This window comes from Pteronotus mesoamericanus, unplaced genomic scaffold (genome assembly GCF_021234165.1).
Source record: "Pteronotus mesoamericanus isolate MK-2021 breed Mesoamerican mustached bat unplaced genomic scaffold, CSHL_Meso_final contig_169, whole genome shotgun sequence".
NCBI lineage: Eukaryota > Metazoa > Chordata > Mammalia > Chiroptera > Mormoopidae > Pteronotus > Pteronotus mesoamericanus.
The window spans coordinates 29,297,039-29,321,285 of NW_026555068.1; the positions used below are offsets into that span (position 1 = coordinate 29,297,039).

General features: G+C 60.9%; 1 protein-coding gene across 2 annotated transcripts; it reads left to right on the top strand.

Moving 5' to 3' along the window:
- Positions 1-2,287: 2,287 nt before the first annotated feature.
- ERICH1 (glutamate rich 1) lies at positions 2,288-19,812 on the top strand. Of its 2 annotated transcripts, none has more exons than XM_054566210.1 (6): positions 2,288-2,382; positions 8,003-8,134; positions 13,039-13,182; positions 17,518-17,964; positions 18,686-18,877; positions 19,434-19,812. In XM_054566210.1, exons 1-6 carry the CDS (start codon positions 2,361-2,363, stop codon positions 19,661-19,663), a joined length of 1,167 nt encoding a protein of 388 aa, XP_054422185.1. In that variant the 5' UTR covers positions 2,288-2,360; the 3' UTR covers positions 19,664-19,812. The 2 variants fall into 2 exon arrangements, with proteins under 2 accessions (XP_054422185.1, XP_054422184.1); XM_054566209.1 differs by lacking the exon at positions 2,288-2,382 and adding an exon at positions 3,249-3,367.
- The last annotated feature ends 4,435 nt before the right edge of the window (positions 19,813-24,247 follow it).

Sequence of the window (24,247 nt, forward strand, 5' to 3'; positions counted from 1 at the left end):
CCGTGGATTAAGTGCTGGCCTGTGAACTGAAAGGTCCCCGCGCGCTTGCCAGGCAGGCCTGGGTTGCAGGCCAGGTCCACAGCGAAGGGTGCACAAAAGGCAACCAACGGACATTTCTCTTGCATGTTGATGTTTCTCTCCTTTTCTCCCTCCCTTCCCCTCTCTCTAAAAATGGATAAAATGTTGAAAAAAGAAAAAACGAAAAGAAACCACCCCACCGTCTTCCTAAGTGGCTGCCCATCTGCATCCCCACCAGCAGGGAGCAAGGTGCCTGCGGCTCCACGCCCTCCTAGCGTTGGGCATTGTCCGCGCTCTGGATTTTGGTCGTCCCAGTAGGTCTGTAGGGGTCTCGTTGGGTTTAATCTGCATTCGCCTGATGACAGGACGTGGAGCACCCTGTCATGTGCCTGTTCACCATCTGTACATCCTCTTCGTGTGTTAGGCGTTCGGCCCATTTTTTAATCATGTCATTTGTGTTCCATTACTCATTTCTCAATCTCAAGTTGATCAGGCACTTCGGCACATAAATGGGCTGTGTGTGTTCTGCTTTTTGGTTTGTGTTCTTTATTTTTTATTTTTAAGACCCTCTGTTGGCCACATGAGCATGTGTAGCGTGGGTTGTCCTTAAAAACCCTCCAGCCACTGCCCCATGCCCCTGGCCCCAACAGAGCGTGACCGACCTTCCCTGTCCTAGTGCCCCCCCGCCGCCCCCACCCTGTGGTTCTGCTGGACGCCCACCAAGACGAGGCCTCCCGGGCCGACGAAATCACTGGAATCGGGCCGCTAACAACCTGCACTTGGCAAATCCGGTGTCTGTGACCTTAACCCCTCACCTTAACCCCTCACCACCCCTCGAGACAGACGGGGACTTCGAGGACTTGGCTTCAGGACAGCTCCCTGCCCACTCACCCCCTCATTGCTGCAGCTGGGACCTCCTCGCCTCCCCTTCCCGAAAGCCAGAGCACCTCAGAGCTCAGTCCTCGGGCCCCTTCTCTGTCCACGCGCAGCCCTTCTGGCTCGAAAGGCCACCTCAGTGCAGACAAGCTCAGTTCTCTCTATTCTGGGCCTTTCTCCCGAACCCCAGAATAGGATTCAACTGCTTCGGTGAGGTCTCACGGGACCTCACAGGTAGCACAGCTAACACAGCACACCTCCCCGGTGATGACCCCCCCACCCCCCACCCCGGCTCTGCTATCCCCGGTGAGACACCAGCCCACAAGCCCAGGGCCGCTGCACAGGACTCCTCTGCCGCAGCCCATGCTTGGTCAATCCGGAATCTCTTCTGCTTCCTCTTCAAACACAAACAGAGTCCAGCCACCGCTTCCCGCAGCTGCCCACCAAGGTCCTTCTACCGGCAGCGGACCCAGCGGGTCTCCACGCGTCCACCACCAGAACCTGCTCTCGGCCGGGTGGCGCCTTTCAGACGGCAGGAAGTTCCGCTTACTTCAAAGCCAGCCCGACTCCCATCTCGCCCACTGGAAAACATAAAGCTGACCACTGCCCCAGGGACCGGCCCCCACACTCAGGTCTGCTTCCGGCCTGACTGCGTCTGTCACTGTCCCCTTGCCCGTCACTGTGCTGCACTCCCACTGGCCCCGACGCTGCTCCCCGGACACCACCCGCCAGGGGTCTGGGGATACTGGCTGTCCCCTGCTTGCAGCCTGGCTCGGAGTCCCCTCTCTAAGGCTTCCTGGCCACCCCATCGCACCACCTGGGCCCCCGTTCCCCCAAGCTCCCATCTCCCTGCGACATGCCGTCCACCACACCGCGTATGGCCACCCCGCGCGCGCGGAGGCCCCCAGCATTCCAACACAGGCGCTCCAAACGCGCTTCCCAAGACGTGGGCCCGGGGGACGGGGCAATCGGGAGCCCCGGCCAGAGAGGGCGGCGGGGCGGCAGGGCGGCCGGAGCGCAGGCGGCGCGCCCGCGGGACGACGACCTGGCGCGGACGCCCGCTCCTGCCGGTCCCCTTTGCCCCACGGCCCGCGCAGCCTTCGGGCGCACGGCCGGGTCGACGCCGAGCAGACCCCGCCCATGGCCCCCGCCCCACTCGCCTACCCGGCGCCCCGCTGATGACCCCCTCGGATGACCCCTCTTGTCCCTGACCCCCCCGTAGCCCCGCGGCAGCCCACCGGGGCTTCAGGCACTTCCCTCTGAGCACGCGCGGAGCAAACACGCCCGAAGGCCACGCCCACAGGCCCCGCCAGAGCCAATCCGAAACCGGAGCGCTGCTGATGGGCATCAGCGGCAGAGACCCTGGATCCGGATTGGGCACGTCTGCTGGGCGGGCCTACAGGGGCGGTTGCGGAAGCGGCGCGCGGAACTCGGCCCCGGCTGGGGTCGGGGGTCGTGGCGCCCGCATGGCCGCGGCGCGGAGACACGGTAGGCGGGACGGGGCCGCGGGCGGCTCGGGGTGGCGCGGGAGACCGGGAGGCCGCCCGCTCGGACACAGCTCTCGGCGCAAGTCCCCGCCGGGACCCCCGGCCGCGGGCAGAGCGAAGGCGCCTCTGGTCGCTCGGTACGTCCGGGGCCCGGAGGCCGCGCCCGGGGTGTCTGGGGGGCTTGGGCGGGGGCTCAGGACGGTGGGACCCCCGGCCCGACGAGCCGCTTCGGAGGAAATGCGGGGTGTGCAGACGCTGCCGACGGCCGTGCGGGGACCTGCAGCGGGTGACTGACGACTCGCCTGCTCACCTCAAACGGAGCCGCCGCTGGCTGCGCCTCGGCGTCTCCTCGGCGCCCTGGCGCCGGTGCTGTTGACCGGCAGCTTTGTCCATCGCGGGGCGCTCGCGGTGTGTGTGAAACGGCAGTGCCTTTGACCACGACCCAAGGCAGGGCGTCGCGCGCGGCATCGGTTCACCTGGCGGCGCCTCGAAATCGAGGGTCAGATGCGGGCAGCGCGGAGGCTGCGGAGAGCCCGTTCACGTGCTCCGTGGTTGTAGCCTTCGCGGCGAGGACGGAAGGCGTAGTTTGTTTCCAGCTTCCTGAGACGGGCGTCGCCTGCAGCCCCGGGGAAGGGTCGGGTCACAGCACAGTGACATCCGTGGGCTCGCCCTGCCACCCGTGTCGCGGATCCTGCGCCCCTCGGCGCTGGCAAACGCCGGTCTCTTCTCTGTCCCTATCAGCTTAGTGTTTTTGTTTTGTTTTCAGATCCCGCAGGCAGGTGAGTTCCTGTGGCGTTTGTCTTTCCCTGACTTACTCAGCACGAGGCTCTCTAGGTCCCTCCCCGTCGTCTCAAAGAGTACGATTTCCTTTTTTATGGCTGAGTAACAGTCCACGGTGTGTACATGCCACGTTTTCTTCATCTGTGTGTCCATCGATGGGCGCCTTGGCTGTTGTATGCAACGCTGCAGCGACCCTGGGCCCGCAGGTATCTTCCTGGGAGGGGTTTTCGTTCCCCAGCTGTGGGATTGCGGGGTGACACGGGAGTCCTGCTTCTAACACTGGGAGGAAGCTGGGCCCTGCTTTCCACGGGGGCTGCACCGGCCTGCGTCCCCCCCCCCCCACGGGGCACAGGGCGCCCTTTTCCCTGCGTCCTCGGCGGCAGCGCCGGTGGTGTCCTGTCCTTTTGGCGACGGCCGTCCTGAGGGGCGCGAGGCGACTTCTCGCTGTGGGTTTCTGTGCGCTGTCCTGACGCTGAGTGTTGGGAGCGTCTTTCACGCACCCGTTGGCCATCGGGGCGTTTTCTTTGGGGAAATGTCTGTTGAGACCCTCTCTCCGTTTTTTAATTGGATTGTCTGTTTTTTCGCTGTTGAATTGTATGAGTTCTTAGCAGATACACAGTTTGCAAATGTTGTCTTATATTGGATGGGTCGCTTTTTCATCTTGTCGATGGTTCCTCTGCCGCGTAGAGGCTTTCAGTTTCATGTGGTCCCACTGGCTTATTTTTCCTTCTGTTGCTTATGCCTTAGGAGTCAAGTCCAAAAAATTATTGTCAAGACCAACATCAAGGAGCTTTTCTGTGTGTTTTCTCCTAGTTTTATGGTGTCAGGTATGTTTCTCATGTTTCTTGGAATAGTTCAGGCCGTGATATTTTTTCCTTCTCCACCTTTAAAACAGAGGGTTGCGGTTTTACTTGCTGAAATGAAAAGCCAAGTGGCAACTATAGTTAATAAGCATTTGCTTAACATAAGACAAGGAGACCAGTTTGTCGGCAGGATGGAATATGGGGAGAGCGAGCACAGCCCCCGCCGCCGCGGCTCCCTTCCCGGGGAAGCGCCCGGCTGGGGCGTCCGGCCACCGGGGTGTCACTGGGGCCTGGCTGCTGCTGCCCGGCCGGCGTCAGGCCCCAGGGCGGCCACCACAGATGCCAGTGACCCCACGTACCTGCCTGTCCCCTGCCAGCCATTGACAGGCCGCCACGGGGTCCTGGTGCCGCCGGATGCGCCCCCGTCTGCCCTCCTGCGTTGGGATGGGGCCCTTCCGCGTGGCGCTGGGCTTTCCGGTTTCTGTAGCGCCGCCCTTGGCGCCGACACCAGCGCTCGCCCGGAGCGGGCGGTGACCGTGCCGCCGGGAACAGATGACAGTCTGCTTTGCAAACCCTTTCTCAGCCCCTGAACAAAGGGGCCCGAAACCTTACCCTTGCCGGCGCGGCCGGGACGCCCCTTCCCGGGAAGCTGTTTCTGTTGGAAGTGGGACAGCGGGGAGCCCGGCGGCGGCCTGGGGACGTGTCATTTGGGGGCGTCATAATCTTGAAAGCGTCGGGTGTAGGAGGGCGTAGATAATTAGTGTGGTGTGTCCTCCCGTTATTGACGAGAGCCCCGCAGAGCCCTCTGCGGGGACCCGGAGCTCGGAGCCCCACTCACGGCGTGGGGGTGGGGAGGCTCTGGCCCTGAGGCCTGAGGCCTGAGCGGGACGCAGGAGCCCCGGCTCGCGCTCTCACAGCGCGGTGACGTGGGGCGAGCGCCGCGGTCAGGGCGCGCCGGGCAGTGGCGGGGACGGCGGCCTGGTGCCTGCCTCCCTCCTCCTCGCCATCTGGCTGCTGTCCGGACCCGGGGCCCCAGGACGCCGGAGACCCCGGCCTCTGTGTGTCTGTGGAAGGGAAACGAGCGCGAGGGGACACACACACAGCTGGGCGCCCGGCTGTTCCCCTGGGCCGAGCCGTGGGTGCGCCTCAGGAGCGGCTTGTTTGCTTTTGGAAGAAGACAGGCTCAGCTGGGCCGGTGGCCCGTCCGAACGCGCGTGGCTTGCAGGGACGGACAGACGGCAGTCAGTCCCCTGTGACGGCCTGTGACGCAGCTCCTCGGGGGGGGGGGGGGGGGCTGACTTTGCGGCCACTCTCCCTGGATAAGAAGTGAATTTTTTTTTTTTTTGAAATGTGCTCTATTTCATGTTGAAAAGTGTATCGCTGGTTCTGGAGGATGTGCGTTGGGCCAGAGCTCGGGAGCCAGTGAAGGGACCCTGGGGGGCCCCGTCCTCGGGGGGAGTTCAGCGGCTCCCTCCCACTCAGTCGGCGGACACCGGGGCGCTGGGGGCAGCCGGCGGACACTGGCGCGGAGTCAGGGAGGCCCTCGGCAGGCCGCGGCTCGGAGCCGGCAGGGATGATGCCGGGGTGGGGAAGGGTGCCCGTGGGCACGGGCTCCTCCTGCGTCGTGTCAGGTCCCCTCCCTCAACGCGGTGGCCCCGCGACCCAGCACAGCGTTCTGCCGCCTCCTCACGGCCCGTCCTCTGCGGGCCCCCGCCAGCGGAGCTCGTCCGTCTGGAGAACGCCTGCCTGTTCCCTTGTACTGGGCACAGCTTGGCCGCTCGGAGGTCCTCAGAGCCTGATGGCAGCTCCCTCTGTCCCCTCCCTGCTCCCTGCTTCTGCAGACGTGTGTCCAGCCTCCTGTCTCAGAAGGCTGCGGGGTCACTCAGGAGACGGGCAGGACTGGAGTCCTGGGGGCGCTCGGGGGACACCCCCCTGCAGTGGGCCCTGGGGCGGCTGCGCGCTGCACTCGTGAGGGCGCCGGGTCGCTGCTCCAGCTCCGTTATCGCTGCCGGGGTTGGAGTGGGGGAGGGTCGGGCGTGGACTCCAGCCCCGCGTGCCCCCTTCGGGCCGATCACGTGTCCTCCTTTTAATTGTAACATTTGTCACTGAGAGGGAGATGGTGACCAGCCTGCAGACCAGGGTGACGAGCCCCCAACCCGTCTGCCCCGGGCACGGCGCATGCTGGGGAATACGTGCTGTGCGGACGGGCCGTTTGCCTTTGAACAGTTTGCGCCTGCAGCGGCCAGGCTGGGCCTTCCCAGGGCCCCCGTCCCAGGAGCCCTGGGTGGCAGCGAGGAGAGGGCAGCTGAGCCGTCCGGCCTGCGAGGGGCCCTCGGTTGGGCTCGGACGCTCAGCGGGCCTCCATTCCAGCCGCCTGTCCGTCATCCTCCAGACCCAGCGCTACAGGGAGGGCCGGGGGTCTCGCCGCGGGCTCTCGGTGGCTGGCCGCCGGCGCCCGTGCCCCCGGAGCCGCGGCAGTGGGACGGGACTCGGCGTGTCTGCACGTGCGTGTGTCTCAGTGGTGGATGTGTGTGTGTGAGAGACAGAGGGAGAGAGAGACAAGCTGGTGACACAGGACACCCACAAGGAAAAGTTCTGGACAAAGTTCAGGGTATTTTTTCATGTTGACGCTTGGGAGGAAAGCGAGTGTCGGTGCGTCGCCCCTTTCGCCGGGGACCGCGCGTCGAGCGGGCTGTGGTGCGGGACACTACTTATGTCCTGTGTGAGCAGCATTTTCCTTTTAGTGACTCTTTCAGAAAGTTGGCCAACTGTTGCTTAAACCTCAGCTAATTATTTTTCCATTTATAATTCTATTCTGAAGCCCATTAGGAGGCTATCATTACTGAATTACGTGCTGTTCTCATCTCCATTTTCGTGAACCGGTGCTGTGCCATTAGCTCCGTTTACTCCTCTGTTGCAGGCGGAGGTTCAGTGCTGTGCCTCGTTAAAGGGATAAAATGAAAACCGCGCGTTGAACATTGTTTCTCAGGAGGCTGTGCAGGGGTTGGCGGGCATTCAGCAGGCATTTAAACATGGAAAGAGAAAATTCAGAATGTCAGACTAAGAAGTACAGTAACCCTAAGAAAATAGGAATTTAAAGGGGCTGTTAAAACAAGACACAGAGCCCTGACCGGTGTGGCCCAGTGGGTGGGGGTTTGTCCCCAGCCAGTGTGCGAAGGAGAGGCAGCCGACCGGTGTGGCTCTACTCCTCTCCTCCCTCCCTTCTCCTCGCTCTAAAAATAAATGTACTTTAAAACAAACAAACCGACAGGCCGGGACCTCGGTGGGGAGCGCGGGCCCAGCGCCGGCTGAGCCGGGCTTCTCCGTCGTCTTTAAAACTGCGGGTGTTTGTGTGTGTGGCGGGGGGTGGGGGCGGGGGGGCGGGTGTTCAGTGGTAGGTTTTGGAAGATTTCTCTCATTTACACCATGAAATTGGCTATCGTTGAAGTTTGTGTTAACATCCTTTTCTGGTCTTGGTTTTTTTTTTTGTTTGTTTGTTTGTTTTTTTTAGAGAGGGGAAGGGAGGGAGAGAGAGGAGAGGAACATTGATCAGTCGCCTCTTGCACATGCCCCAACCAGGACCAAACCCGCAACCCAGGCATTTGTGCCCTGACTGGGAATCGAACCGCAACCTTTGCTTTGCGGGACGACGCCCAGCCCGCTGAGCGACACCGGCCAGGGCGAAATCACACTCTCTTTGAACAGACTCCGTGCTTCCGGGAGCGCGTGCTGCTTCCAGAGCCGGCGGGCTGGCCGGGCCGGTTTCCTGCGGGAGAGTTTGGGGCACCTGAGGGCTAGAGCCTCCCCAGAGGCCACGTCAGGGCTGGGAGCCCGGCTGCCAGGCTGGCTCCACCGCTGTGCGCAGCGGGGTTCCCGGGGCCTCTGGGGAGGGCCTCGGGGGTCCTGTCAGGACCGTTGCTTTGCTTTCTGGTGTTGATATTAGGATAGGTCTTTTAAAAAATAAACTGTATATGTGGTTTAAATAAAACTGCTTGAAGTAATTCCTTCTCTGTTTTTTGTCAACTGGTTGCATCTTAGTGTTTGTTGAAAAAGTGCTGAAGAGACTTTTCCCTTGTGATCCACACGGCCAGGAAAAGAAGGCACCACCGCCCGCGGCCCCCGAAACCCCTCCTGAGAAAGCGAGGTGCAGACGCGTCCCCCCAGCAGCAGGTAAGACCGTGGGTAACGGGAGTGAGGGCCTCACAGCGGGTCCCGTCACCTCTGCGTGCCCGCAGCCCGGCCGGGCAAAGCAGGGCGCCTGGGCCAGCCCTGGGGGGCAGCGTGGCTGCTGTCGGCTGTGCCCGTATTTTCCAGAGGACATGCCTGTCCGGGGCTGACGTGTCCCCAGAGTCTGGCTGTCAGAGGCCTGGCCCCGAGCCTCTGTGGGAGCCTGTGTTGAGAGGCGGGGCCTGCAGAGGAGGTGGAAGGTTAAGGGGCATCAGGTGGGTCCTCATCCAGCAGGAGTGATGTCCCTGTAAGAAGGGGGCTCGCGGCACGGACAGACACACACACAGTGGGCCGGCCCCGGGAGCACACGCGGAGGTCGCCACCGTCTGGCCGTTCGGGTGGCGGGGGCCGGCGGGGGCGGCAGTCCATCCCAGAAGCAGCCCGTTCCCGAGGTGCCGGCTGTTCTCGGAATTTTACTGAACCCTCATTCCTGACCGTTTTGGACATTTTGTGTTTAGGGTGAGTTTGCATTTTCTTCTCTCTTCCAACTCAGCAGCTTCAGTCAACCCCACGGCTGGTGGGTGAGGAGATGGTGGGACATTGAGCCTTCTGCACGATGGTCCTCGCTCGGCCCGAGGCCTGTGACCACAGGCTCCAGGCCAGGCCCCTCCTGGAGGATAAGGAGCCGATCGCCATCCTTCCGTGAGGACACAGGCAGTCCCTCTGTCCCGCGCGGTCTCTTGCCTGCAGTGGTGGACTTTCCACCTTTTCCGTCGCTGTTTAAAAGTGAACGCTTGCTTCTCCTCCTGAGCGTGGCTGCGGGGCCGCGCTTGGCACCGCCGCCCCCGGGCACACGGTGAGCTCTGTCCATGCGCCGGTGGTTAGCGGGGAGTGTCGGGTCAGGGTTGGAAGATGTTCCTTTTTAAATGACCGAGTCCATTCTGGGTCTTACAAACCACTGATGTTTCTTTAAGCTTGTCCCTGGTCCCCTGGGTGTTCTTCAGCAGGCCTTTGTAGGGCACTGTGTTTTCTGTGAAGATACGGAGTTAAAAATCAAAGCGCTGACGTGATGTTGGTTTCAGGGTGGGCTCGCAAGATTCAGAGTGGGTGGGACTGGGGAGACGCCGGGCGTGAGGGAGCGAGGGGCACCTCATGCTCTGTGTCCGGGGCTGGGGGCGCCCGCGGGCTTCCCTGCCAGCCTGGGTTGTGGCCACAGTGAGGGACTGTGTGACCGGCCGGAGCCGCGTGCTCTTGGGCAAAAGGCTTGCAGTTGGTTTTGCAGAGCGGTTGGAACGTGGTACAGAAGGAGTGCCATTGTCCAGCGAGCGGTCCCAGCGGCAAGGTGAGAAGAGTACAGGCGCCTGGGAAGAAGTTGGGGGGCACTGCAGCCCCAGGATGGGGGGCGATGCCCCAGGAGGCCAGGCGCAGGGCGCGGCCGCTGGCCGCTTCCTCAGCGTTCGGTCCCGGACGCAGCGTCGGACTCCACACTGGTCTGCAGGCCGTGGGCCCCGGCGGTGTAGGCCCCGCGCACGCGCAGCTGGGACCAGACGGAGTTGAGCGCGGAGGCTGAGGGACGCGTACCACGGCAGCGCGGCGTCGCAGCTCCCGCCCCTCGGCCCAGAGGGCTGCCGGGAGCCTGTTCCTGTGTGTCCCGCGTCCTTCCTGAAGTGCCCTGCTTCTGAGAGGTGCCTGTGTGTCGCGTGTCGTTGGGACCCTGGTCAGAAGTCACCCGGCTGCTGCACCCAGACCCTGAGGGCTGCTAGGGAACTGCGAGGTGGTGACAATTACTGGTTCAGGCGTGGGGAACGTGACTGGGACGGCCACGTGGGACGGCCCCCCAGCACCGGGCTCCAGTTTCCGTGTGGCCCCGCAGCCCCACTCCCAGGCGTCCGGTCGCGGAGACACGAGTCGACAGAACTTCCGCACCCGTGCTCCCGGCAGCGTCTCGTGTAGCGGACAGAAGATGAGAACCAGCCACATGTCCGTGCGGACACGCAGACAACGGCCCGGGCCTGGCCCGTGCGCTGGGGCGCGGAGGCGTGTTGCTGCGTGCAACGACCGTAGTCGGCGGCGAGGACTGGACCTTGTGGCTGCGTCTGTGTCGATGCCGGTACCGTCTGCGCAGCTCTGCGAACACACACAGCGGCCGTGGGTCGCCCACTTTCCAGGTGCAAGCTCATGCGCGGGACTTACATCTCAGTAAAGGAGTTAAAAGAGAAAAACCATTTGGCCGCGGACACTGCTGGACTCTCGTTCTCGCCCACTGACCTGTGCGTCCTTCGGCCCCATCGTTCTGACGCAGCGTCAGACGCAATTCTGACCTCGGGAGCGCGAGCCTCCCCACTCGGTTCTTTTTCCAGGCTGCTCTGGCCCTCAGGGCCCCGTGCCATGGCGTGGGAGTTCTAAGGCCAGGCTGTGCATTTCCGCAGGAACGGATGGATGAGTGAGGGAGGCGGGTGGCGTTCTGGCATGGCTTGCGTTGAACCTGCGGGTCACCCAGGAGCGTTGCCGTCCTAGCGGCCCTGAGTTGTCCCGTCCGTGAGGTGAGGACATCTTTCATTTGTCATGTGCAGTTTCTTTCAATAGCGTGTTACGGTTTTGAGGCTATGAGTTTTACACTTATAAGTATTTTATTCTGTTAAGAGCTGCTGGAATGGCATTGCTTTTGTGTGTGTGCTGTGTTTCCAGGGTGCTTGCCACTGGTGTGCGGAAGCGCAAGGAGACCCTTTGACTGTGGAGAAGGCAGTGGCTTCTGAAACACGGAATAAGGATTTCTTTTATTGGCCTGTGTCCTGCAACTTGGCTCCCATTAGCTCTAAAGGTTTTTTGTGGATCTTCCAGGGTTTCCCATGTATGAGATCCTGCCCGTGAGTAGCACAGGTGTTTTGCTCCTTCCTGTCTGATCAGGGTGCCCTTCTGCCTCGTTTTCCTTGACGAACAGCCCCAGCTGGAGCCCCCAGTGTGATGGGGGCGCCTGGTCTCGTTGCTCGTTGTAGGGGGAGCGTCCGGCCTTGCCCACTGAACGCAGAGCCGGCTCTGGGCTGTCGTGCATGCCCCTCCTCACGCTGAGCTTCCTTTGGCTTGTGTTTTTCTTCATGGAGGAGCGACATGCCTGGGAAATTTGAAGGAAAAACATTGTAACTTATTTGCAGCTGAAAAACAGATACCTGAGGTAGAAGCAAAGCAAGGAGATCACAACTGAATAGACAGTAGAAACCGTGGGAAGCCGTGGTGCCCGTGGCTGCTGCTGCTCGGCCACCGGAGCCGGAACAGGTGCGCCTTGGGAAGGTGGGGCTCGCGCGAGGCCCACTGAGGGAGGGGGCCGTCACAGCCTCAGGGCTCGGCGTGCGGCTCCCTAGTAGGTGACGCTGTTTTCCCAGCGGATGGCAGGGCGAGCGTCTGCTCGCGCGAGACTCGTCACTGCTGCCCTTCCGCGCTGGCCCTGAGCTTGTCCTGGGAGCCGAGGGAAGAGGACATCTCCAAGTTCTGCGTAGCTTTCTTGCTAAGGAAAATTAATCTGATTAGAAGCTTCCAAACATATTGTGTGAACAATGATCAAATGCTGATGCTCCCTCACAGGGGAGGTCTGTGTGGGGCCTGTCTCCCCCCCACCCCGCCACTGCAGCAGGGAGGCTATAATTAGCCACCTGCGGGAGATCAGACTGAGTGGAGAACTAGACCACGTGCACCTTAGCTTCAAAAAGGGAACTACGTTCAGTTTTCCAGTTGCGGCTCACCTTCAGTGTTCCGCATCAGTTCCAGTTGTACAGCATCGCGGTCAGACAGCCACACACTCCGTGAAGTGCCCCTCGAGAGTCCCCGCGCCCGCGTGACACTGCCTGTAGGCATCACAGCCTCGCTGGCGAGACCCCGTGCGGCACGGACACCCCCGTGACTGTGTTGTGACAAAGGTGAACTGTATCGATGGCAGAGGAACTTGAAAACAGTTCAAGGTTTTTACATTCAAATGTCTTGGAACCAAATGTCTGTACAGGAGTTGCTGATGTCGTTCAGTCCTTGTTTTTTTAAGACCTCGTTTTCCTGTGAAAGACTGACCAGGGTGTCCACCGGGGCTGGCCACGTGCAAGGCTTGCTTTGCCGTGTTGAACGAACCTGAAGCCTGAAGGGGCGTCCTGCGCGGCTCCCAGGAGCGGCCGAGTGCGCGAGTGCGTGGCGGCCCCGCACCGCAGTCTCAGCAGCTGCTGCTCACGTGAACATTTAGACTCGGCCACCGTGTGCAAACTTCAGGAAGGTGGTAAAGTTATTATTTGCCAATTACATGGATGATTATGTAGCCATTAAAAGACCGTGGCCCTGGCTGGGTGGCTCAGTTGGTCGGAGCGTCGTCCTGGAGACTGAAAAGTCGCTGCGAGATCCTCAGACACAGCGCAAACGCGGGGCAGCGGATCTGCGTTCCTCTCGCACATCGACGTTCCCCTGTCTCCCTTCCTCTCTCCCTAAAATTAATAAACACATCCTCGGGTGAAAATTAAAAAAAGATTAGGTTTAAGTGTGTCTTAATATTTTATGAAAAATTCACATTTGAATGCTATTACATGTGTAATACACAAATGTGTAATATATAAACATTTTATATTAAACTGTGAGCAGGATCCACTCAGACACATGCGAGCGCAGCGCCCTTAGGCTGCGGGGAGGGGAAGGCCCAGGACCCGCTGGCCGCACGCCGGGCGGGTGCGCCCGCGGAGTGTTTTGATTTTCTGCCGCTTGCTCACTGATTAGCTGTGTTCTCATTCTCTGTTGTAACAGCCTGGCCATCTGCGCGCAGAGTCATTGATATGAATCAACCTCCGCGACCTTGCCCCGTCCTGCCCGGTGCCTGCGGCGCAGATGGGGCCCCATGACCCGGCGCTGACCGCTCCCTGTTGCGCCCCTTTCCTCCGCAGGTGCCGGCACCGAGGTCCTGCCCGGCCGGCGGCTCTACACCGTGGCCCTGCCGCCCGAGGGCTACGTCCCTGCGCCCGCCCCCCGGCCCCCTGGCGGGGACACAGGCTCTGAGAGCGGCTCCAGCAGCAGCGAGGACGCGGGAGGTAGGAAAGCCCGGTTCGGTGCTGTGCGTGCCCCTTGCCGACCACAGCTGGGGCCGAGCGGCCAGCCTCACGTGGGCAGGTGGCCTGCGACCCATCGAATGATGCGGGGGGCGGGGGGGAGGGATGTGATGTCGGCTGCACAGGGGGCTGGGGCTAAAGGCGCCCAGTGTCAGCAGCACTTGTCTTGGCTTAGGAGAACCTTTCCCTTGGTTTTCTAATGTTTTCAAAATTTCTGGAATGGTGTATCAATTTTGTAATCGTGGAAGTAACTTACTTTGTGTCTCTTTCGCAGAAAAATGAAATCATTGTATTTGCTTTCTGTCCGGTGCTTCGGTCACATGTTAAGTTTCTACCTTGAAAAGCCAGATGGTAGTAAATTTGCTTTAATTCATTATTTTAAAATTTCCTGTAGAGGAATATGAATTTTCAAGTAAAAATTAACCCAGATGATTTTTTACCAAGTATGAACTGAAAGACTCTATATTCTAAACCTTCATTAATTTGAGTATTAAGAAAATGTGGTTTTCTAGCACATTGATCTTTCCGAGTTCCTAATTAAAGGGTCAGAAACTATAAAACTGAAAATGGCATAGTATGGAGCGATGCGGGAAATCTCGAGAACATGATTACCAGATAAATAGATGATATGACACAAGATTGAACTGACTTTGCAAGGGCCGGTCACAGGGGTGACACGCTCCCCGGCGCTCACACAGGCAGCGGAACGTGCCAGGCGCACCCCGGCGCCGCACCCGGGGCGGGCCTGCGGGGGCCGCCGCTGAGAGGATGTCCGTCTCTCCGTCCGTCCCGAGGCCATGTGCCACGTCCGGGCCTGCTCTGTGGGGACCGCGCTACAGGGCCGTCCTCGTGGGAAGTGGGACGAGGCCAGGGCCAGCGGACAAAGGTCTCCCTTATGGACAGCGGAGCTGTCCTGTCCCTGGGCCCGGTCTCGCCTCCCCCAGGAGGGCGGCGGGGAGGGGCCTGGTGTGTGGCAGAGCAGGGAGATTTCTCTAAAAAGCAGCGAAAAGGGAATTGAATAATTAGGATCCATTCCATTTAAATTGCCATGGTAACCTGGCAGAGTTAGGGGTAACTTTTATTTATAACTTTGACTATACAGCATTATTACAAGTTACATTTTTATAAGCTGTTAGTTAAACAAAACCTTTCCATTAATGCACTTCTTCCTCGGTTGCCACGCCGGTGGGAGCAGCCGGGCTGGGAGCCTTGGGCGCAGCGCCTTCCCTCCCAGGGGCCCTGCTCGGGGAGGGGTGGTGGCGCATGGGGGGGGGGGGGGGTTCGGGTTTGGGTTCGGGTTCAGGTTCGGGTTCGGGTTAGGGTTAGTGCAGCAGCAGGTGGCTGCTCTGCCTCCCAAGCTCCAGGCAGCACACCCGGGCCAGCGCCTCAGCCCGGCGCTCTCTGGATGGCGCTGAGGGGCCACACACGCGGGCGGGGCCCGCGCAGGCTTGCGGTGGTTTGGTGGTTCGTGGGGACAGCAATGCCACGATTAATACACGGCCCTGCAGGCCTCAAGCCTGAGCTTCACGTACTCACCGCTGTGGGCCCAGGCTTGCCCAGCCTGCTCTCGGTGTCGCTTGGACTTAAAAGCTACATTGTGTCCTGGCACTGAAGCGAAGTGCTGGGGCCCCGGCGGCCGTGTCCGGCTGTCGCAGCCCTGCCCCTCGCGCCCTCGGGACGTCACTGCGCGACGTCATCAGGAGAGAGGGGCCCGTTTTTTGAAGGCAGAGCCCCCTCGCTCCACGCTTGGCCACTGCTGCCAGGCTCTTCGTGACAGGGCCCTGCCCCGGCGCCAGCCGCCTGCTCCCACGCAGGGGTCTTGGTCTGCGCTTCCCCTTCGAGGCCAAGCCGAGCCCACTGTCCCTCCTCCCTCCCAGGCGCGGCTCCCCGCCGGCCGCCCGATGCCTGGACGGCCGTGCTTCTGTTGACAGACCCTCATCTCGGGCGTGTGTCTGTGAGGCTGCAGGTTTCACTTTGCTAAATGCACATCGTTGGTGTGTGTCCGTTTGGAATGTCCTGAATTTTAGGGAGACGGTACCAGGGGTGTCCAGCCTTTGGGCGTCTCTGGGCCACACTGGAAGAAGAAGGGTTGTCTTGGGCCACACAGTAAATACCTTGAGACATGTAATCACAAAGAAATGTCATCATGTTTTAAGTAGATCTACAATTTTGTGTTGGGCCGCGATCGCCGCCATCCAGGGCCACAAGTGGCCTGTGGCTACGGGTTGGACACCCAGGCTGTTAAAATAACCTGAAGCATCTGATGTTATTTTAATTCCTGGCCTCATACACATGGTCTAGGTCAAGGTTAAACGCAAGCGACTCCCTTATATTCAGCCCCTGAAGCTCGTAGGCACTGAGGCTGGGCATCTCGTGCCTTTGCAGCCTCAGCCTTGAATCCAGAAGAAAACCGTCATCCCTTTAAGACACTCCACTCGCCTCCGGGGATGTGGCACGGCCGCGAGGGCTGGGACGGGCTGGAGACCGAGGCTATTCTGGTGTCTCCACTCCTGCGTCTCATTAGGACGTGGGTGCCAAACAGCGGCGGAGAGGATTTTGACAAACGGTGGTTATTTTTAAAATTGGCATGTGTGAAAGGAAAGGTATGTTTGGGGATGGCAGCTTCTCAGATTATAAATAGTCCTCCGATCCCCCAGCCTAAACGTTCTGCAGCTTTTCTCACGCTCGAGGGGCTGAAGCCAGTGGTGGGCCGGGGGCACCGCCCGTGCCCTGGGCCCAGCCGCGGACAGGGAGTCATGGAGGGTGAGCACGCGGGCCTTTCGCCCGGGAAGAGCTGTGTGTCTGAGGGCCAGGGGCCTTTCAAGAACAGGAAGGGGTAAGGAACTGAAGATTTCAGAGGGGTGTCCACGAAGCTCTGCGCTTTCCTCTGGGCCGGCCGGGCTGAGCCGCGCGGGGCTCACGTGCTTCACTCCGGGCCACGGAGCGGCGGCCACCAAGCTGCTGCACCCCACCAGGAGCGGTCCGCCTGCGAGCCGTCATGTTGGTGATGTCCCTCTCTCAGCGCCGGCCTGAGTCTAACGACGGGACTCGGAGGCCCCAGGCGGGGCCTCGATGGCTGGCATGGGAGTGGGGACACCCAGACGTCCCCTTTGCGTCAAGGGTGGCAGCTGCGCCCTGCCACCACGGGTCAGGCCAAGTGACAGGTGTGGGGGACAGGGCGCCAGCCTCGTCACAGCACAGCGGCTGCGGCCAGCTCAGCTCCAGGCTGTGGGCTCGAGGGGCCAGGCTCGGGGGAGCGGAGACCCCCGCTCGCTGCCGAGCCTGCGCGTCTCACCCAGGCTGCAGGTGAGGGAGGCGGCGCCGCCTCCGCGCAGGGGACGAGGCTGGCACTCAGAGCGGCCGCATCTGCTGGTGTCACAGCCGCCTGTCCATGGGGCGGGGGGGCAGCCACAGTAATGAAATTTTACTCCCAAAGAATCTGCAGCAAGTTCTGTGTCCTCAAAACCACACTGTCCGCCATGATGGTCGCACTGTCTGTCTTGTCAGCCGATGGTCGATAGTCGTTAGCGCCCGCTCATCACCGACAGGAGTCCCCCCCTGGGGTACGGGCGGAAGGAAGCTTTATTCAGTGCAGGCAGCTCAGCAGGGATGCAGCCCGGCGGGAGGGCTTCTGCCAGGGAGACGCACCCTTCCGGGCGGAGAGCGGCTCCCGCGGGTTCCTCTGGACAGAAGTCCCCGCCCCGGCCCCTGATTGGTTCACCCTCATGCAAATGAGGGCTCCAAATCCTTGCAGTTTGATTGGCCCAGAAGGCCACTGTCCTGCTTGGGCGGGATGGGGCCACTCTGATTGGCCAAAGCTGCACCGCTCTGATTGGATGGGGAAAACCTCAGTCCTACTGGTTGAAACAGGATCCCGGGAGCTGCCCCCCAAGGGCTGGGTCAGCGGGTGGGCGCCTAGGGCGGGGGCTCCCGGAGGGCGGCCAGTGTGAGAGGCCCCGGGGCAGGGGAGGCTGCTGGGCTCTGCTTGTTTTTGACTTTGGTTTTGTGGTTTTTTTGTTTCTGTTTTTCTTAGTTTGAGCCCAGGCAGCCACCAGGAGCCCTTCTAAGTAGGTCTGTCTGTACATGTCTTTTTTTTTTTTAAGAAGCAGCAAGCTGTAAATTTCATTGTGAGTCTCAGATCCTTGGTTGTGTAATCACTTGAGATGCAGTGAGGATCACTATATTCCTTTTTAAATATTTGAAATACCTTTTCTACTAAAATTATAAGATCCAAAAGGAAAATTGCATTTATGTTAATATGTTTGTCATGGTTCCATTATACAGAAAACTGTTGTATTTGCATTTCTATTATTATAGATCAGGATCTTCGTGATCAACCAAAGAGAAGAAGAATTAGAAAGCACAAATCAAAGAAAAAGTTAAAAAATCTCAACAGCGTTCACGGAGAACAAGCAGAACTAAGGAAACAGACGCTCTTAGCAGAAGAGTTGCAGCCAGAGCACACGGACGGCCCCCCAATTAGCAAAAACAAGAAGAGGAAACTGAAAAAGAAACAGCAAATGAGAAGGAAGCGGGCAGCCGGCCTACTGCCGAGGGCCACCGGCGTCAGCTTCCTGTACGCGCCCAGCGAGGGCGGCTGCGAGCACAGCGACGGCAGCGAGGGCGCCGGGGCCCGAGAGGACGCGGGGGACGCGGGGGACGCGGGGGACGCGGGGGACGGGGAAGCCGACGCGGGCGCCCAGGACGAGGCGGACGGCATCCTCGACTTTCTGAAGTCCACGCAGGAAATGTACTTCTATGACGGTATGCTTTCTGCTGTTTCTCTTTTGAACACTGGCATCTAGTTCTTTGGCAAAAGAAGCAAATGCAATATAACATTTAAATGTTTAAACTACAAAACATTAAAATATTCATTATTCAACGTAAACCGTTAGTTTTAAGGCAGAAATCGGTGTTCAGTGTCTTCTCACCAGGCTCTGACCGGCACCAGCTCAGGGCGCCCCCGCACTCCCCATCCATCGCCCCCTGGACTGTGGAGAAGTTGGGGCCGCCCGTGTTTCTAAGGAAAAGGTGGATGCTAACCGGGGCCTGTGCCGGCCCGTCCACGCTCATCCGCTGCCCCCATAGGCCGCGCGACAGGACGGCGCTGATGTAGAGCGTCGGCGGCCTCCGAGCGGGGGCGGGGTGGGGGGGGGAGCAGATCCACCTGCGCGGCGCTTCACTTGCAGCCGAGGGTCAGGAGCTCAGCGCCCAGGGCACCGGTGATCCACCGCCTGCCGGTGTCCTTGCTGCCGAGAGGGGAGCCCCGTCCATAGAGCCCTGTGCCCCTGTCCTGTGTGTCCGCCGGGGGCATCCTGCCACGTGGGCAGACACCGGCTTTCCGTCCTTCAAGAGCAGAGCTGAGTTCCGATTGCCTCCCGCGGAGGCTTCTTGGGTCCCACACAGCGCGTCCAAGCAGCGCCAGGCCGGCCCTCTGTCTCTCAGAACAAATATAAGCCGTGTCTGCACGGTCCTGTCTCTGCAGGTGCCTCCCTGGACCCGGGCCCAGCCTTCCTGGGGGCTGCCGAGGAGCTCTTCACGTGCCTGCGGGCTGGCAGCCTGTCCCCCTCAGACATGCGGGCCCTGGAGCACCTCAAGGCGCTGCTGCCCCTGCACGACCCCGAGAGGCTGCAGCACGCCCTGCAGGCGTTCGCTGAGCACTGCGCCATGCCGCCAGGTAGGTGCCGCCGGGTGCCTGGGCGTGAGCGGCACCCGCTGTGGAACAGGCCACGGCAGGTGTGCGGGGACGTGCGCGTCCGATGCTGCAGACTGGGCGCTGCCGCCTCTTAGGGCCAAATGTCCTGCGTTGGAAGGGAAATTCCCGGCGGCCTTGCCTCCCGGGACGTTTGAGAGCCGCGCTGCCCCGGGGCCGGCCCTTGATTGAGAACTCTGCCCCGCTTCCTGCCAGCCTGCTCCTCGCTGACGTTCATTTTGGCCTGCGTGTGGCTTTCTTGGGCTCAGACGTTATTAACTCGGCCCGTTGTGCTGTGACCCCGAGCTTGTGCGGCTCACCCCCGAGTGCGACGCAGCCGAGGGAGCCCGGCTGTCCTTCCCCCGCACCTGTCGAGTGGCGCTTGCTCCCCGGCGCGGAGGTCCCCTCAGCGCCGCCGCCTTCACGCGTGCGCTGCATCTTACTCAGCGTTCGGTTGTCTCAGACGGGCCTTCGGGCCCAGGCGTAGCGGCCACAGGCGAGCACTCACGGTTTTCCATTTCTGCTTTGTCTTGCTCTGCAGACCAGGCCAGCGTGGTCTCCACCCTCTTCCGTTACTGGGCCACGCACGTGCTTCCCGGGGGCAGCTGCTCTGGGGATCGGGGCGGCGGCCTGAGGACAGCGGGGGGCTCGGCCAGTCACCGCGAGGACGGCGCGCCCGGAACTGTCTCTGTGCCCCGCGCGGCGCCTGGACAGGACGCATCGGCCCTGTCAGCCATTCCCACGCCTGCCCGTGAGGACGAGGTTGGCTGAGACGTCGCATGACAAGTTGGGATAAAATGGCTTATCCCTTAAAAACTGCCTATGTCGTGAATTACTACCCAGTGATTCTGTTTTTCTAATTTCTGTAACAATCGAGAATGCACAGTCTATTACGCTGAGTAAACTGTATAGATTGAAGCTGTTCCACATTTTTATAAAGTTTGGAAACACCTTGTATCTGAAAGTCTGCTTTGAGGAGGCCTGGTGGGTGTCAGAGCTCTGGACGCAGTCCTTGGAATCCAGGTCTGTTCCCCCTTCCCTCCTGCCCTGGCGCGTCCAGGGACATGTGGCCGCCACAAGCCTGGCCCGGGGCGCTTGTGTGGAGGCAGCGGGGACCCGGCGGCAGGGGCGGCCGGTGCCGGCACCAGGCCCATGCACAGCGATGGTGCGGCGAGTGGGCACAAAGCTGGATTCCATTAAAAAGTGACAAACAGCGGGGAGAACCAAGCTCGAATGCAGTAACAATGAGGGCCAGAGCCAGAGCCGCGGGGGTGGCCGAGAGCTGGCCGTCCCGCCGGGGCGATGGGCGCGTGGCCCTCACGTTCCTGCGTCCCCTGTGTTCATTCTGCCACTTCGGGCAGAGACAGTGGAGCCGTGAGCGCAGGACTCCAGCCAGCACTGCCCTGAGGGCTACGCGGGTCCCCCACACCCTGCTCTGGCTCCGAGACCACTCGGGGCCGGAGGGGCCCTGCGAACCTCCCGGAAAGGCCTGTCAGCTTTGGGCCTGGAGACTCCGGGGTCTTCCTTCCCTTCCAGAGACTCCCGTGGGCGTGTCAAGGATGTAAGCCTGGGGCCCCCGGTCTGTCTGCAGTTGCAGGATGCGGGGGCGGAGGCGGTTTCTCCCCCATGCACCCTGGTGGTGTGGGCAGGAAGGGCCAGGCTGCCCCTCGCGCTGTGGGGTGGGGCGGACCAGGCGTCCCGGCCCCGGGCAGCTGTTAACCAACAGGGTTAAACGGGGGCTGTTTCCACCAACAGGGTCGGGTCAGCTGTGGGCTGTCCCCCTGCACAGCCGCCTCACAGAGGCGTCCCTGCCGCCGCCATGGGCTGCCCACCCAGGTCCTGGGCGTCTGGCACCCCAGCCCTCGGGCCTGCAGGTCGGCAGAGCTCGTTGGTGCCCTCGGACCGGCCACCTGCGCACAGGCGAGACGGCTGATGAGAGGCGGTGCTTCGCGGAAGCTGTCGCGGGAGACGCGGGAACTGGGACGCGCTCAGGGCAGGGGCCACACTGGGCCACGTCCTGTCACAGGCCCTGCTCGGCTTCTCTGACTGAGACGCTTGCCCCCGGGCACGGCCTCCTCTCCAGGGACGTCTCGGAGCCCCTGCTCCACGGAGACGCCCAGGCAGGACTCCCTGCTTCCCACCAGCGCGTGCCCCACCCAGACAGCCGCACCCGGCGCTGGCCTCGCGGGGCGCCCCCAAAGGGCGCTTTCTAAGTCCACACCCCTCCTCGTGCGTGCTCACCAGAGGTCAGATCATCGCTACGAGCTTTTGTGTTTTCATTTCATTCGGAATTTGCAACGTGAACGCGGCCTCACATAGTGAGTGGTTGCAGGTTGAGGATCCGGCGTGGAGAAACCGGGGGTGGCGGTGGTGGGGGGCTACACTCTCTGTGACAGCAGGAACCCGGGAAAGCTTCCCAGAGGCGGTGGCGTTTGGGACGGGCCTGGGGAGGCGAGGCGGCCGTCCTGGGGAGACGGCAGGAACACAAGCGTGGATGGTTCGATTACATTAGAACCCGGACAATCTTTGAGAGCCGGCCTTGTAGATGTGGAACAGAGACCTGCTAAGAGACGCTTTGGGGTGCAAGCTGTTAACCTTTTCCACGCTAATTAACGCTGGCAGAGTTACAAACAGATGTAAATGTAACTGCTTTGCATCAAGTTCCTCCAAGATTACTGCTTTTGGGAGTTTTTTTTTTTTTCATTTCTCATTTTGAAAACGCTGCCCTCTTAACACTATATTTAGCCACTAAGGGGCTTCTTAAACAGCTGTTTTCATGCATAAAGATTGTTTCTTGTGACATTAACTGCAAACAGGCCCAGGCCCCCCCCTCCGACCCCCCCCCGGATGGCCGAGGTCAAGGTGGCAGAGCAACACCGTGTGTTGCTGGGCAGGCGGCAGCGAGCTGGGGCCTCGGGACGCCTGGCCAGTCCAGGGCTGATGCCACAGGAGGGCGGCACCCCAGACCACAGGAGCCCCAGAGCTGGGCCCCTCCTGGCCGCGCCCCCCGGAGCTTCAGCTCCGCACGGGGACACAGCGGGACCTGTGACTTAGGTGCCTGGCGCCTTTCTCCTTAGATCACCAAGTCTTAATCCAAGCTCTTCTTTCCCTAAACCTCTGCTCTTGTCTTCAGCCACTTTTCACCAACCCTGGGCCTGGGCTTCAAAGCCTGAGGTCACTCAGGAACCGGAGAGGGGGAGGGGCCGTGACTAGGACCAGCCCCTCTGCCCCTCTGGACAAGGAAACAGGGCCTGAGCAGGCCCTGCGCCCTGGTTCTGCGTAGGGCCCCCTCGAACGCTGCCCTTCCGGCCCATTCGCATCTGTGCACAGAAAGAATTCGTCTGGGGAACCTCAGCATCAGAGATTTTAGTAATAACTGCACTTCCTCCAACTGGAAGCTTCGTCTCTCTCCCCTCCCCAGACCAAAACATCTCAACTCACTGAGGAAGGAAGGAAAAGGCTCAGGAAAGACCAGGCACAATGGCGTTGGTGCGGCCGGATGTCCGCCGAGCCCAGAAACGCTGCAGCGCCCACCACTGGCTCCGCTGGGCCCAGTGGCTTTGCTGTGCTCGGGATTTCTCGGGATTTTCTATGTCCTGCCACTTGCCTGCTGGATGCGTGTGAACTCTTCCTTATTGTTTTTCTAAGTAGCTTCCAATTTTGCCAGTTTGGGAGCAACCTGACTGGGGAACACAACGACTTTTTAAAAGGCAGAAGAAAGAGGGAACAGAAACATTCTTACCCATGAACAGATCCAGAAGGGGCTGCTCCCAAGGCAGCAAACGTCGCCGCTGTGGATGAGCTTCCTGCGGCCGCGAGGACACAGGCCCCAAACCTGGAGACTTAAACAGCGCAAATGATCTTCCGGCTCGGGAGTCGGGTCTGGAGTGGGTCCTGGGGCCCGATGTCGGGGTGCTGGCCGGGCCCTGCTGCAGGTGCGAGGGCTGAGCCTCTCCTGCCTGTTTGGGCACCCGGGCCCCTGTCCGCTTCTCTCGGTCCCGGCTGATCTCCCGGCCCCCTTCCCAGCTAAGAGGCCCCCCTTAACCCCGCGCAGTCTCTGTACCTTGAGCTCTGCGTTCACAAACAATGTCGCCTGCAGCCTTTCCCCATTTTGCCCATCACCCCACACGCTTGCTGGTTCTGGGGGTCAGGAGGTGGGCAGCTTCGGGGGGCCCCTGTGCATGCGGAAGAGGGGCTTATATTAGTGTTACTTTAGCGCCTTTTCTGTATTTTTCTCTAAATGAATGTATGTAATTTTTAGAATAAAAATGTCTTCCTTTCCTCAATGTTTGGAAGAACTTCCAAGAAGCTGAACGTGAACGTCTACATCACGTTTCGACCTACAGATGGCGCCCCTGCGGGTTCTTACGAAGGGCGCTCACCGTCCCTGCCGTCAGCGTCCTGGCGAAGGGCCTGCGTCTCCGGTCTCGCCTGGGGCCTTCCTCAGCTGGCCACCTCTCACCCCTGCGGGGGCACCTTGTCGCCGTGGACAGCTCGGCCAGCTCCCGTGGGCCTGCGGACCCCGCCCAACATCCTGGTGCACCCCCGTCTACTGTCGCTGGACGGCGGTGGCTTCCTCGGTCCCCGCTCTCAAGGACCGGGCGTGGGGCTGCAGCACCCTGCGGACCCGGAGGGTCCCGGCCGCGCGGCGCACACAGCGGAATCTGGCACAGACGTCCCCCTGCTGCCCCCGGTCCCCAGCTGCCCTCCGCCGCCTCCCACGGGACGCCGGCGGACAGGGCCGCGGCCCCCGCGTCCGCCCCCGAGCCCCTGGATGCCAGGCCTGCGAGTGTCCACTGAGGGGGCGGGCTGCGCCCCCAGAACGCCCCACGTGGGGGCTCTGACCGCCTAGAGCTGAAGCGTCTGAGAAGTGCGGATCGTGAAATCTCCGTGAGCAAAGCCGGTGCCCGGACGGACCCTGGCCCCACAGGCCGCTGCCCCCGCCCCCGCCCGGCCCCTCGGTGCCCGAGGACACATCCCCCTGTGTTACTGGAGTCCGCGGACGGGTCCGCGCTGCCTCTCGGGGTCCCGCTTGCTGCTGTGCGCACACGAAGATGTTGGGGTGGCCAAAATGCCTGCATTTTTTTTTCCATAAAATAAAAAACACATTTCTTTTTCGCCAATAACTTTATTGATGGGGCTATTTTGAGTGTGTCGGCTGTCTCCCGCTGTTGGCTTCCAGGGGGCAGAGGCCAGGGGCGCTGCTAAACACCTTCCCGTGCCCCACAACGAAGAGTTGTTTGGTCAAACTATCAATAGGTCCAAGAAGCTTCGCGAGCCACTTCTGACACATTCAATCAGTCCTAGCACCTTCTCCATACACTGCACAATTTTCTCGTGTTTCAGTTACGTTTT

Bases quoted from the DNA above. Each gene is read 5' to 3' on its own strand.
- ERICH1 (XM_054566209.1), top strand. From the start codon at position 3,337: ATGCAACGCTGCAGCGACCCTGGGCCCGCAG. The intron at 17,965-18,685 runs GTATGCTTTCTG...CTGTCTCTGCAG, and splicing joins GGAAATGTACTTCTATGACG to GTGCCTCCCTGGACCCGGGC. The intron at 18,878-19,433 runs GTAGGTGCCGCC...CTTGCTCTGCAG, and splicing joins GCACTGCGCCATGCCGCCAG to ACCAGGCCAGCGTGGTCTCC.